At 29.4% G+C, this 15,702-nt stretch overlaps 2 protein-coding genes across 4 annotated transcripts; both read left to right on the forward strand.

Moving 5' to 3' along the window:
- Positions 1–442: 442 nt before the first annotated feature.
- On the forward strand, positions 443–8,735 carry LOC114179456 (sulfite exporter TauE/SafE family protein 3-like). 3 transcript variants are annotated; one of them, XM_028065803.1, is made up of 12 exons: positions 443–734; positions 1,224–1,383; positions 3,110–3,310; positions 3,408–3,472; positions 3,548–3,575; positions 3,691–3,782; positions 3,856–3,942; positions 5,432–5,482; positions 6,099–6,320; positions 6,395–6,492; positions 7,749–7,889; positions 8,487–8,735. In XM_028065803.1, exons 1-12 carry the CDS (start codon positions 549–551, stop codon positions 8,512–8,514), a joined length of 1,359 nt encoding a protein of 452 aa, XP_027921604.1. In that variant the 5' UTR covers positions 443–548; the 3' UTR covers positions 8,515–8,735. The 3 variants fall into 3 exon arrangements, with proteins under 3 accessions (XP_027921604.1, XP_027921602.1, XP_027921603.1); XM_028065801.1 differs by having other exon boundaries at positions 6,399–6,492; XM_028065802.1 differs by having other exon boundaries at positions 3,700–3,782; positions 6,399–6,492.
- A 785-nt stretch (positions 8,736–9,520) lies between these two features.
- On the forward strand, positions 9,521–14,336 carry LOC114178098 (sulfite exporter TauE/SafE family protein 3-like). Its single transcript, XM_028063810.1, has 12 exons — positions 9,521–9,787; positions 9,988–10,147; positions 12,152–12,352; positions 12,443–12,507; positions 12,609–12,636; positions 12,734–12,813; positions 12,896–12,982; positions 13,072–13,122; positions 13,211–13,432; positions 13,507–13,600; positions 13,769–13,909; positions 13,992–14,336. The coding sequence occupies exons 1-12, from the start codon at positions 9,617–9,619 to the stop codon at positions 14,081–14,083; spliced, it is 1,392 nt and encodes a 463-aa protein (XP_027919611.1). The 5' UTR covers positions 9,521–9,616; the 3' UTR covers positions 14,084–14,336.
- The last annotated feature ends 1,366 nt before the right edge of the window (positions 14,337–15,702 follow it).

Below are 15,702 nucleotides of genomic sequence, written 5' to 3' on the forward strand. Positions count from 1 at the left end.
TTAGGATAAGTAAAGAAAATATAAATAAAAATCGAATTAAGTCAAAATACAATTAAAAGAAGTTCCTCTTCCCATTTATTTATAAAAAATATGTAAACAAAGAATATATCCATTCAAATAATCAAACACTTTCTTACCATTTCTTTAACTACATCAACCATTTATTGTTTTATCATCACTCATGCTTATTTTAAACCTCATTCCTTTTTCAGGAGAAGTGAGCCATGCTATACAAATAAAAAAAATTATTTAATATAACGAGAAAGAGAAATGATAATGAGAAATAATAGTTTTTTTTTTTTCTGCAAAACGTCAAATCACTTGATGATAATGCTAATAACAATAATAATGATAAAAGTGTGGTGAAGAAGCCTCTAGGGTTCATGATATATGATAAATGAACAGAAAAACACATTCATGTTAACCCTAGTCCAAAATTTCGGTTAAGCACGATAGCAGCATCAACAATTGGCGAGTTTCTCTGTATTCTGAAGCAACATATATATAAAAGAAAGTCATAGTTTTGAAAACTCCTCTTTGTCTATAGTATGAAGGCTATGAAATGGGTTCCTAGGGTTCTCATACTTCTTCTTCTTCTTCTTCTTCTTCCGCTTTATGTTACATCTTCTCATCAAAACACAGATCAGAAAACAGTCTCATCAGAATTCCATGTCACCAAAAGGGTTCAGACTAATGATCATGATGCTAAAGTATTTTACAAACACACTTGGCCGGTAAGAGTGCTTGCTATGCATACTTTGAGTCAATTGCAAGTAAACTACATATATAAGTTTTTAGATCTTTGAATGCATCATTTATACGCTTTGTCTGTATTTATTAATGTGTAGGATCTTTCTGTTTCTGTTTTTGATTGTGTATTTTGGAGTAGCAGAACAAATTTATGGCTACTGCTTTAGTTCCATGTGCATCTTCTTTTTAATCTTTGATGGATCTCTAGTTATTGGCTATCATGTTTTGTAAGGTTTCGATGTCAAGTTTTTGCATCCTTTTGCACAGATTATTGATCTTTTTGTAAAAAAGTTAGAGCATTCCATAAGTGTTCTTCTTTAATTTATTTATTCTTTGCTGAAAAAAATAGACCAAATATGTAGCAGAATCTTTCTTGGATACAATGTTTTTTTAGATATTTTCACTAATAGAAACTAAAAAACTTGTTGTATTCATATATAGAATTGTGATTATCTTTTTGTTTTTGGTTGTAGAGGATGAAATTTGGGTGGAAAATAATAGTGGGAAGCATAATTGGATTCCTAGGATCATCATTTGGGACTGTTGGAGGTGTTGGTGGGGGTGGTATCTTTGTACCCATGCTTACCCTAATTGTTGGATTTGATGCAAAATCAGCAACAGCAATATCAAAATGTAAGAACTAGTACTATTTTTTATTTCTTCAATTTTCTAAAACTTGCTCAATGGGTTATGAGATTCATGGCATGAGGGTTGCTTCCTTATTACTCCATGCTCAATGCCAACTTTTTAACTAGAGATTCAATTATTTGCATGTTTTGGTGTGCAAGTACCTGGGGGAAAAAGATTAATTATTTTACTAATTTTAAACTTTAATTTTTTTAAATGTTTCATCCACAAGATGAATTAAATACAGATCTATGATTTACAGCGGAATTTATTATTTTTTTAACTACGCATAAAGGATTTTAGAAATTTTCACTGGTTATTTTTTTTTTCTCCTGCTCACTGGTTCGTTTTCACGGACTTCAAAGAAAAATAAAATTAAAACTAATTAATTTTGTTAACATGGATTAATTTATCAATTTTTTTTATTTGAGTTAATCCAATCTATTTAACAGGAGGTTGGTTCGATTTGAATCAATAAAGTTGAATACTAAACAAATGTACAAAGCTCTTAATTGGTACAACTTTTACGTCAAAGTCAAATATTTAAGATTAAGTATGTCTGTTAGGAGTTCAATGTCGGTTAGGAGTTAGAAGCGAGAAATGAAAATTTAGGAAGAATTTTTTCTTCTACATAAATTTAGGTTGAAGTACATATTTACCGACATAAATTTATGTTTTACTCAGTAAGGTTTAACATAAATTTTTGACATTTTTTTTTAAAATTTAAATGATTTAAACTTAATATTGTTCTACATACATCAAACACAAATGACATCAATATACAAAAGATAAATTAAAAAAAATTTGAACATGAAAGCGTGGATCATCTAATATGTTAAGCTTTGACATATAAATCACTATTTGGTGTGAAGAAACTACACAAAATTTTTTAAAGTCTTCTAAGAAGTATAGGTATGTAAAGAAGCAAAAGGAAAAAAAAACTTCCTGATAAAGATGTCTAACATAAAGTTATAAAAAATATATAAGAAAATATATGATTAGTAAAGTTGAAAATTTAACAGAAACCATATCTAAAAGCGAAAAAAATTAATCACCAACTTATAATGTAAAAATTATGAATATTCAAAATTAATGAAGTGGTAAATAGAGAGGTATAACACTACATATAATTCTAAGCATATTAAATAGTCTTAATTAAAGAAACATATTATCTATAAATACTGAATACTATTTAAACACCGCACTTGGTCTACCTCATTGACAATATAAAATAACATGTATATACTCAAGATTATTATAATTAAAATATGTAATAGTATGGATTAATATTTAAAATTTACTTAATACTAACTTGAATTCATATATGATATTGGGTGAGAGTTGGACGCATTTGATTCTATGAAAGTAGCTTGATGGCGAATAAAACTCTAATTCTCTGAAAAGTTTTCTTCTTCTCACTTTCTACGAAAATTGTTGCAAAAGAGAGTGTGTTAAGTTGTTTAAATGAGACAAATAATCTCTATAATATACTAATATATTAAAAATATTTTTAAAGTACTAACATAATATATTTTTAATGTTCAAGAGAGAATAACATCATAATACGCATAATACTCGTAGCAGAAGATTAGAATTCTATTTTAACAAGTTTTCTAAACACGTACATAGAAAACTTGCTTTGGGAATAAAAGCATGTTATATATAAACTTTGTATTATGAGTGTACGTATCTTTGATAAGGGTGAAATTTTGTATTGTTTTGGTTGGTTAAGGCATGATTACGGGTGGAGCAGCAGCAACGGTTTTCTACAATTTGAAGCAAAGGCACCCAACTCTTGACATGCCTGTGATTGACTATGACCTAGCACTTCTTTTTCAACCAATGTTGATGCTTGGAATCAGTGTTGGTGTTGCTTTCAATGTCATTTTTCCTGACTGGTTGATAACAGCTTTGTTAATTGTTGTTTTCATTGGTAGGTACCAATATATATTGCTTCAAAATACATGAATTTCTGCTCTATTTTTTGTTTTTCTTTGTTTCCCTTTTGAAGTAGTTTGATTGTGAATCAGGCCTTTCAATCAATGCATTCCTTAAGGGTGTTCAAACATGGAAAAAAGAAACCATTCTTAAGAAGGTTGTTTCAACACATCTTTTTCTATTAAACTTAAATTGTGTACTGAATCATTTTTCATCCCTGTTATTATTTCAGGAGGCTAGACAGAATGTACGGTTAAATGGTAAGTGGAAATTTATATGGTTTTCTGCTATAGCCTTGCATCTGTTCTTGTAGTAACTAGTTAAAGGAGAGAACATTTATCAAACATGTTATATGCTAACTTTTAGTTTTATCAGATACTGCAGGAACCAGTAATGATGCTGATGATCCTCAAACAGAAGAGATGGTCAATGAAAGTCATATAAATACCAATCAAACGAGGAAAAAAGTAGTAAAAGTTGCTGCTGTTGTTTTCATGTCCAACATCTATCGTTTCTGATAAATCTGAAACTTCTGTGCAGGTTTCTGTTATTGAAAATATTTGTTGGAAGGAACTTGGAATTCTTGTATCTGTGTGGATCTTGATACTTGCATTACAGATAGGAAAGGTGAGTGTCTTGTTTTTATGAAGAAACACATTTTTGAATCATGAAGAGATGTCTTATGTGAATAGTTTTATGAATATTTTACTTGTAGAATAAAATTATAACAAAATTTAAATGCCAAAACCATCTCCGTCTTAAAATTAAGATAAACTTCCTAAATTTAATTAATAAGTTTATATTCTTATTTTTCAAAACTTTAGTTTAATTTAGTTCCCAAACTTTATAAATGTGTGAATTTAGTCTTTTTAACCAAATTTTGTTAAATTTATTTGACGTTTCAAACGCATTTTATGATAATTTTTGAGTTAACATTGAAGCAAAAATGTATCAAACGATGTAAACAATTCAAATACTATCATGAAATGTGTTTGAAATATCAGATAAATTTAATAAAATTTGGTTAAAAAAAGGACTAAATTCATATGCATTTCTAAATGAATGACTAAATTGGTTAAACGTTTGAAAGAAGAACTAAGTTCAAATTTTATTAAAACTTGAGAGATCAAAAATATATTTAACTCTTCTTATTTTTACCAAACAAATATTTTGAAACTTTAAACCAGCAAAAACCAAATTGTTCAAATTCAAATTACAAGTTTATGCATAGATTTTCAACTCCGGTTGTTACTTCAATATCCATTAAGTGATATTCAATTTTAAAGTTTTAAATTTAATTTTTCCTTTTTATTCTTAAATACATAAAAAACATCAAATATTGTGTTATGTTTTGAAGAATAATTAGTTGTTACAAACTATGTTAATTTGAATTTTTCCAAGTGATCTTTATAAAAAATCTATTATATTGGCTATGTATTTATACTTGTTAGAAACACAATAAGTTGTTTATTCAAGTTAGATAATCTTGTAACTTTGTCTAAGTTATGTACATGACAACTAATATGTGAAGAAGACCACATTTAAAAATTGTTAGGAGTTTAAGTGAAAGTTGAAGTCTTAAGTATGAGTTGAGTAATATCCTCCCTTATACGTTGTTAGCTACCCATTGGTCAAAATCTCTCAATTATTTTCTCCAACTGAATTGTCCAATAAATGGTATCGAGTTAAGTAAAAGAGATTCCAGAAATAGAAACAAATATATATAAAAAGTGAATAATAATCCTAAACATATGAATTAAATTATTAATTAAACCAAATAGTTTCAAATGAATAAATATATCATGTATAAAAACTTCGTAGAACAAAATAAAATAAGACAACGAAATTCAAATACTAAAACTATTTTAATTTTAAAATTAAACTAATAATTTCCAAAAGTCTAAATAAAAAATTGATGTGAATCCTAAAATTTCTAACACAACAAACCTAATCATTCAAATTCAAATTATGCACATATATAGTCTCAATATAGCTTCTACAAAAAATTCATACATGTATTATTTCATGTTGGTACATTTTTGCATTCCTTATATTTGTTTTTTTAGTCCATCAACTGAGTTTACTTTGCTGTATGCTAATATATACACACATGCAGAATTACACGGCAAATTGCTCAGCGCTATATTGGGTATTGAATCTCCTGCAGGTACAAATCACGTATAAACTATATTGAATACTAGTGCAGAAAACAAAAGTTTGTTGTTATGCTTTTTATTGATTGCTAGATCGAGTGTTTACCATTACATCAAAAACTATAGTTATTAGTTAGGGCGGAACTCTTTTTATTTAAAAATGTAACACTTCAAACGTCACGATTCGATTGTGACTTGATTCACTTGACCTCTGTTACATGACAATTGATGTTACCTGCAATAATTTCCACATTGTTGTGGATTGCACAATTTTCCTGTGACGGAGATCAGGTGGGTCAAGTCATAATCCAAGTGAGATTCCTACTAGGATAATTGTTGAAAAAGAGATTGTTGCAGGTGACATCAATTGTCCCGTGACAGAGACTAAATTAGTCGGGTCACAATTGAATCATGACGCTTAGACTGTTACACTCTTAAGTAAAAAGAGTAGCACCCTACCTCAACAATTGTCCTACTAAAAATCTTACTTCAATTGTGACTTGGTTCACCTAACATCCGTCTCGAGACAATTGTGCAACCCACTACGTGTTAATAACGTAAACTTTAGTCTTAGAATGAATGAAGCACAGGAAGATATTGTAGTGGTGATTATCTTGTTGTTGATATCAGGTCCCTGTGACAGTGGGAACAACTTTTTACGAGGCAGTGCTTCTGTACAAGGGGAAGAGAGTGATAGCATCAAAGGGCGATGAACACACACGTTTGCATGTGGGGAAGTTAATGGTTTATTGTACGTGTGGGTTGGTCGCAGGCATAATTGGTGGATTACTAGGTCTTGGTGGAGGATTCATCTTGGGGCCACTTTTCATTGGCCTAGGAATTCCTCCTCAGGTACGTTTTTATCTTCTCTGCTCATGTTGCTCCACTTGGAATTCACTCTCATTCACCACCAACTTTCCACCCAGCTAGGTCTCCAGTGCTACCTCCACTTTTGCCATGACGTTTTCTGCATCCATGTCTGTGGTGGAGTATTACCTTCTCAAACGTTTTCCTGTTCCTTATGGTAACTATATTTATATATATTTGTTTATGGATGAAGCATCATCAATTAAAGAGGTTATCAATAAGTTAACCATTATATCATGCCCACTCATTCCTCTTTCGTGTCATCATCACTTTATTGACTTTTTATCAATATAATACACTTAAAATCAACGTTCATATTGAAAACTTGCATGTTAAAGGAACTATGACAGTATTTGAGAGGACGTGTAGTGTAATAGATTTATCACTTTGAGATGATGATTAATTAGTTTGTTAATATATAATAATAATAAATAAATTAATTAATAAATAGATATATGTGGGAGATACCACGTCCACTAAAAATAAAATAAATTTATAATATATATAACTAGTTTAATAAATTTATAACTTTCATAGTTGGGCAATAATAATAATAATATAATAAGGGAAAATGATTTTTTATTACTAAATTTTGACAATTTTTTCTTACAACCTTAGGTGACATTTTTTAAGTGATTTAGTAGTTTTTTATTTTCTCATTCTCAATATTCCAAAACCACTTAGAAGATGACACCTCATATTGTAAAAGAAAGTTGTTAAAATTTAGTAATTAAAATATCATTATTTTATAATAAGTAGGTGTATGTTGGAGATACCACATCAATAAAAAAGTTTATAGTATATGTAAGCGGAGGCAAACCTTATTTTATAAATTAATTTTATAATTTGGGAGATTGGCTTAAACTTTTGTTTTTGAACCAAATAACATGTTACACTTATGATACACTTATGATGTATATACTTTGACACGAGGATGAGTGTTGATTTTGTCGTGTTTGTACATATTATGTACATTTTTTTTCCCAATGGATAAAAAGTGTTTCATTTCTTGAGTGATGAAATTACTTTCTCAAATAGGTAGGTATAGATAAAAACTTTCTCTATAGTACAAGTGAATGCATAAATCGAGAGAAAGGGTTGCTGATCTAAGTAGGAGAGTGCTAGAAATACTATTTAACATAACTCTAAACAATTAGTAAATTTAACATAACCCCTAAAAAGAACATGCATAACCAAAACACTATGTAACATAAAAAATTTATATTAAAAGTTATATGAATATGAAATAAGAAGTGGAACGTACGTATACAGCTTTGTATTTAACAATTAATTGTTTATCAATATCTGCACAGTATATTTAACTAAGAGTAAAAGATAACTTTTCTTACCTAAAAGTACAAAGTTACTTGATAATATGCAGCTTTCAATGTTTAATGTCTGATTTTTGTGCAGCACTTTACTTTGTAGCAGTAGCCACTGCTGCTGCACTGGTTGGGCAGCATTTGGTGAGAAAGGTTATTGCCATACTTGGGAGAACGTCTCTGATAATTTTCATCCTTGCACTCACTGTTTTCGTGAGTGGAATATCACTAGGCAAGTGCATTTTGCACCATTCCTTTTTAAACAACAATACTATTTTGACTACTAAATTTTAATAACTTTCTCTTACAATATGATGTGTAAGAGAAAAAATCACTTAGAAGATAACACCTAAAATTGTAAGAGAAAGTTGTCAAAAATTTAATAGTGAAAAAATCATTTTCGTTCTTTTTTTATTCTTCTTCCTTTTTAGGAGAGTAGTACCATATCAGTACCACACACACTATACTAATGTTAGTAATAACTAGTGGTTCTTGTTCACCCATATCTTATTTTATTAACACATATATCAACAACTTGTCGTGCTTTAAGTTGCAGAGAGAGTAAAAGATATGCTTATTTATTCATTCAAAAGTTGGAATCAGTTGGAATATCCTGATAGGATTAAAGTGTTTACACCATCATCACAATGGATTCTCATAAAGATACACTTTTATTATTTAAACAGTCAATACAATGCATTTTTATATTCAATCAATATATATAGTTTAGAAAAATTACAGAAAATTTATTCATATGATTATGCTTTGATACTTCCAATTAGTAATAAATTACAAATTACAAATGACTTAACGTTTTCTTTTATTGCAGGAGGAGTAGGCATAGCAAACCTGATTAAGAGGATTGAAAAAAAGGAGAACATGGATTTTGGAGATCTTTGCTCTTACAGGGTTAGAAGTTAAAGATAGAAAAATGTGAAGCTCTTCACAATATTATCCTTTAATGGGTTGTGTTAAGAATACAACTATTTAATTTAAAAGCTGCATCAGCATTTGAATAGTTTATGTACAATTAATGTTTGTGTAAAACGTTTTCAGTATTGACAAAATAAAATGTTTCTTTTTCTGCACAGACGGAATAAATTCTTTTGTGGTCAATTATATTCTGAAGTACGAGTTTTTAAATAAAATCACGTTTTCCATAGACGTTATATATGTTTTCCGCAATTAATTAATTAAATGAAAGGAATATTCAAAAAAGGCTGTGTACGTACGAACACAAGTCCAGATCTTCTACTGATTTCTTTTTTGTACAATGTTCTGTTGAGCATTAAAAATATTCTGTGTTGACATTTTAAATATTTTTTTCATATATTTTAAAACGTCAAAATTAGTGGTAATTAGTATATTATGGAAACACAATAGAAAAACAATACAAAAAGACCCAACAAAGAATCCAAATTCGTACGAACAGTGATCATTTACATAAATACATATAATTTTTAATTCCTAAAAGTATAATATTTTGAAATGTTGATCTGAATTTGAGAGATTTTAAACATTAGAACATTTGGTTTTGGAAGCTCCACAAAGCGTAGTGCATGTGGCATATTTGAAGCACTAATCAGTTTATTAGGCCAAAGTAAGTGGGTGTACACTGTCCACAAACAGCCAAAAAAGTATGTGTAATTGTATAAAAGATATAAAAGATGAATGAAACCAATGAACACAGAGAATAGAGACCATGTTGTTATCAATACTACTCTGACCGAACATGTTGTTTTCTTGTACCTAAATTTTGATTGAATACTAAAACCCATTATCAACAATATTACCGTACAAGTGTACACTTTGAAGTGATGAACAACACTTTCTTAAAATTTCTATATATATGGTCCTCATGGTTTCATTTTGAAGCAAAGTACAGCATCTTAGTTCTGAAAGGACTAAGATTTTCAGCTCAGAAAAACTGGTCTGTTTCTGAAGAGAGTAACATTATCAATGGCTGTGAAATGGGTTGCTGCAAAGGCTTTCATTGCTTTTGTTCTTCTTGTTTCGGTCTCAGCAGCAACTCCTTCTTCTCATCAGAATAATGCAGACAACAAAACACCATCAAATGGAAGTGTAGGGGTTGATTATCATGCCAAAGTGTTTTACAAGCACCATTGGCCGGTAAGAAATAATGTTCATTTTACAGTAACTTTTCATCACAAATAAAAAAAAGAAAAGTTTCAATGAACAAAGTTCTGTTATACTCCAAAATTTTTCAGTCCATGCATGCGTGCATGCATGTGTGGATATTTTTTTTTTTTTGCGTTAAGTTGGATTACATGGATAAAGCTTTTTCATTTTTGTTTTGGTGTTGTGTGCAGAGTATGAAATTTGGGTGGAGACTAATAGTAGGAAGCATAGTTGGATTTCTAGGATCAGCATTTGGAACTGTTGGAGGTGTTGGTGGTGGTGGCATCTTTGTGCCCATGCTTACTCTTATTGTTGGATTTGATCAAAAATCAGCAACAGCAATTTCAAAATGTAAGAACTTATATATATATATATATATATATATATATATATATATATATATATATATATTTATTGTTGGGTTTATATATTTTACATATATGATTATAGTCATCGAGAGATTATGATTTTATATATTTATATGATATGAGTCTTACACATATAAGATATACTTGACACCACTTTTACACCAAAATCTTAAGATAAAGATGTGATGGGTCTTTATTTTTATATAGTGTTTAACTTTGTCTATTCTATCCAATATGAAACTTTTGACTCACACTTGGATTATTCTCAACATATATATATATATATATATATATATATATATATATATATATATATATTATTTTCTCTAACAAATTAAGATTCCATCTTCTTTTCCTTGATAATAGAGGTTTAAGATTTTTTTTTCATGTCGTTATATTTTTAATTTTTCTTTTTCCATATTGATTACATTAAGAGTGTAATTAAAAAAAGTTATGTTACTTTGAAAATTTAAAAAATATAGATAAGAAAGAACAATTTTTGGTTGAAAATGTATAATTATAAAGGTACGATTGGTATAAAAAAAATTAATATAGCATTTGGGATGGGTTAATTACTAGATCTCTGTGGGACATTGATACCAAACATGTGGGAGTGGTACTAGGTTGATTTCATTGTCCAAATCTCAGTGCCAATATTTTAATGAAACATGTTCTTTATAGTATTCTGAATAATTTATTTTTCTTTTAGACCTTACGAATGCATACATTTTTAATCAAAATATCGTTTTCCCAGTTTTCTTTTCATCTGTTATGACTCTGTATTCTTTTAACATATACATACATGACTACTTCCTAGGAATATTTAAAAAAGTTATATTTTTTTGGTTTAGTTGTTAAAAATATTTAAATTTGAACTTTTTATTTTTCCAATAATAACACTAGATATATTTGCAAATGGTTTTGTAAGAATTTTTTTTCTTCATCTAATCCAATCTCATGTTTTGACGATCGTAATAGGTAATTTATATTTGATAGTTTGATTAAAAGAAAATAAACTATGGAAATAATTTAAATTTATTTTTTAAAATATAACTTGATTTTTTTTTCATATAATCGTATATTCATATAGTTTATATGTTAATATTTTTCATTAGTAGTTTTTATGGATATGTAATGGAATTTTTTTCCGTATTTTAGAAGTCAATTGTACGCTTAATTAATTTAATATAAATATAATATTATCTGAAAAAAAAACAACGTATGAAAAAATTTATTCTAATCAGAATATAATTTGTGAGGCAAGAGTGAGTATCATGAACATGAAAGAGAAAACAGTAACGTGTAAGAAAAAAAGAAATAATTGAATTATCAATAATTTATTTCAATATATAATAACATTTTTTTATATTTATATACACATCTCTTATTTCTATTTTATTTTTAACTATACTTTAAAGTTATACAAAAATAAATATAAACTTCTTTTATACTAAAAGTAACTTTACGCTGCAAAATAATTCACCATCGCATTTTGATGTAATATATCAGCAAAATCTAATTGTACACAAAATATAATTAAACAAATTAAATAAAGAGATACATTTTTGAACAAATAAATCATAACTTATATATTAAAATAAAACAAATAAATTATAAGACAACAATTTTAATTATGCTTTTTTGGTATTTTCTTATCATAAATATAGATTACATCAATATAAAAAATCAACCAACTTTTAATCTACATGTTAACTGTTTTAGCAACAAATTTAGTACTCAAGGAATATATAATCCCTTTTTTAATAGTAACACTTGGTGGTGTCTTGGTTATGATTATGACAATTTTGTTCTTGATGTGCTTATACAAGCCACCGATTACTCTTATTAAATTAAATGTGATTTAACTCTAACTAAACAGTGATACATCATTCTCTTTTTGAGTTAGATTAGGGTCATACTTCACATTATTAAGCTTTGTTTTGAATTGAATGTTCTTCTTTGGAAATTTACACATGAATGGAATTAGGCATGATTACTGGTGGAGCAACAGCAACAGTTTTCTATAATTTGAGGCAAAGACACCCCACACTTGATTTGCCCGTGATTGATTATGACTTAGCACTTCTTTTCCAACCAATGTTGATGCTTGGAATCAGTATTGGAGTTGCTTTCAATGTCATTTTTCCTGAGTGGATGCTAACAGTTTTGCTGATTATATTTTTCGTTGGTAAGAATTACTGGTCAAGCTTCAAAATTTAGACACTCTTGATTTGCTCAGTTAATTTCTTTCCTCTGATGTGATCTGAATGTTAAACAGGCATTTCAATTAAATCCTTCCTGAAGGGTGTTGATACATGGAAGAAAGAAACCATTATGAAGAAGGTTAATTAATTGCTTCCTTAAACATCACCCTCTTTATGTTTTAAATTTTTTTCAAGTTTTGCATTCTGATGCTTGTGCTTGCATCCATGTTATGATTCCAGGAAGCTAAGAAGAATTCACGGATTGACGGTGAGCTGTTTGATAATATTTCCATTCCACCTTTTTGCATATAAAAGTGTTTATCAGACATGTTATGCTATTTTTTTTATATTTTTTATGTAATCAGATATTGGAACTCCTGAAGATGCTGCACATTATATTCAAACAGAAGACCCTGCCAAAGATATTAATGAACCAAAGAAAAAGGTTGAACAAAATACTGAAAGTTGTTGACTCCATATATGTGCAACATCTATTCTTTCTAATGAAATCTAAAACTGTCATGTAGGTTTCTCTAGTTGAGAACATTCGTTGGAAGGAACTTGGACTTCTTTTTTCTGGCTGGATCATGATTCTTGGATTAGAGATTGCAAAAGTTGGTATCCATGACTCAAAATTTGAGTTTTTCATTTTCTGTTAAACATAATGTGATGATAACAGATGCCTCTGTTTTGAAATCAACAGAAACACACAACAACTTGCTCAAGGTTATATTGGTTAATGAATCTACTTCAGGTATAAACTACTCTAGGAGAATTTAATGAACCATTACAATCATTATCATGGTGATTGCAGATCATTTTACTTATTTATTTACTTTCAGGTTCCCATAGCTGTAGGAACGAGTTCATATGAAGCTGTGCGTCTATACAAAGGGAAGAGAATCATAGCATCCAAGGGAGATCAACAAACACATTTTTGTGTGCTGCAGTTGGTTCTATTCTGTGCTTGTGGCACACTTGCTGGCATGATTGCTGGTTTGCTAGGCCTTGGTGGAGGATTCATCTTGGGACCCCTTTTCCTTGGTCTAGGAATTCCTCCTCAGGTACCTTTTTTTTGCCTTAAACTCTATGCAGATTTTACATGGAATTCACTCTAACTGAGGAGTTTTCCACACAGGTTGCAAGTGCTACATCCACTTTGGTAATGGCTTTTTCTGCATCTATGGCAGTGGTGGAATATTACCTTCTTAAACGTTTCCCCGTTCCTTATGGTAAGTTTGGATGAACAAACACCACTCTTTCCATAAGATTTTTACCGGATAATTAGAGAAAAACTTAATCAATTTCTCTATAACATAAAATAGTTATTATTGAGTTAATGAAACACCAACTTGTTACAGAGAAAATTTTGATGTTGAACTTTGAATATCATGTTGCAGCTCTTTTCTTCGTAAGCATAGCCACTGCTGCAGCACTAGTTGGACAGCATTTAGTGAAAAAGGCCATTGCCATACTAGGAAGAGCATCTGTGATCATTTTCATCCTAACCTTGACACTCTCTGTTAGTGCAGTTTTACTAGGTAAGTGTAAGATGGTTTTGTTCGCAGAGTGTGATAGTGCAGTTTTATGAGGAAAGTGTAAAATGGTTTTGTTTGGTCACAGGTGGAGTAGGAGTTGTACACATGATTCAAAAGATTGAACATAACGAGTACATGGGATTTGGGGACCTTTGCACGTACAGGGTCCACAAATGATGTTCAGGGAAAGGTTGGTGAACATTCAGAATCTCATATCTATCTACAAAGACCAGATTAGAGAGAGAGAAATGAAGAATGTAATAAATGATTAATGTGAAAAGAGAGAGAGGGATGAAGAGAATTTGAGAGTGTCAAATGAATGTTTACAATGATAAAATGTTGATATATCAATGTTCTAAGGTTCCTGATGGATGGTATTTATTGTAGAACTATATGTTTAGTTAATAAAAAGCTATAGAAATTTATGAAAGTCGATACAAAATTAATCCAAAACTATGAAAACAGGTCAAGTTCTATTGGGTTGATCTTCTAATAGAAAAAATAGATTTCATAAAATTAAATTAAATTAAACATACATATATAAATAGCTTAATACGAATTTCATTTGAATGTTATTTCCTATTAATATTAAAAACTAAATTTATAAAACAAACTCACAATACAATAAACATTTTTTTATTTTTTTTAAATATTAAAATCTTAAAAAAATTATATAGAATTTTTTAATATAATTTTAGCCTGATTAAATTTTAAATCTTTGATAAATTTGAGTATTCTGAATTAAATCTTTATTAAAAAATTTCCTTTTATCGAATACTCAATATTAATATATTTTTTCAATTGAATTCTTGGGTGATATAGGGTTACTTTGCATTGTTATTGTTTTTGCATACTTACATGAAAAATAACAAAACCGATTGATTAAGTTTTAAGCATTTCATAAATATATAAATTTTTAAGTGAGTTTTTTTTTTTCTATATTCAAAATATTCTTATATTTCAATGGATAATGATACAATGCCTCAGTTATTTGACTCCAATCTTACTCGCCTACGTGGTATCTATTATTTTAATATTTTTAAATGAAACGGTAATTGGAGGCAGCGTCCCAGGTAAGTTTGCGTCATGTGCACGCGCGGTGAATTGGAGAAACATTTCAAAAAAACACAGTGCGTTGGTTCGTTTTCCCTCGTCCTTCTCCTTCCTCGCAAGTTTCTTCTTCGAGCAGGTCACACAAGCACAGAGGCATTTGTATCGCAAGAGTTTCTTCTTCCCCAAAAGGCTATCCTTCCATAAAGGTTGGTGTTGTGGGTCGCAGTGGAAACAGATAGCAGAGTTCTCGAGAGTGGTTTGGGTTGTTGGAGGCGGCGGGTTCGACGGAAAGTGGTGGGTACCGTTCGGTGCATTGCTTGGGCGCACTCTTGTTGGTGTAGTTGTTGGTTTATTAAAGGCCATTCACACAACGAACATTGCCATAACATGATTTTTGAGATAATTTTAGATAGGGATACTTAGATTGAGGTAGACGAAGGATAATGAATAGTCATTGTATATGTATTTTGGAAAGTTGGATGAAATAGGAATTGATACATTGGAATATGTTATTTAACTTGCAATGTGTTATGCAGTCTTAGAAGTAAAAGTGTGATTGAAAAAGCCACTTATGTTGGCACAATTGTATATATTGTTGAATCATTTGTTGGAGTTAATATGTAGTTTGTACATTGATAGATATATTCATGATTTGATGGTAATCTAACCATCAATATACTTAATTTTAGGAAGGCAATTGTGCTATTTTTGATTGTATCAGTAAACTTGAAAAGGTGTTCTAG

This window comes from Vigna unguiculata, chromosome 3 (assembly GCF_004118075.2).
Source record: "Vigna unguiculata cultivar IT97K-499-35 chromosome 3, ASM411807v1, whole genome shotgun sequence".
NCBI classification, from domain to species: domain Eukaryota; kingdom Viridiplantae; phylum Streptophyta; class Magnoliopsida; order Fabales; family Fabaceae; genus Vigna; species Vigna unguiculata.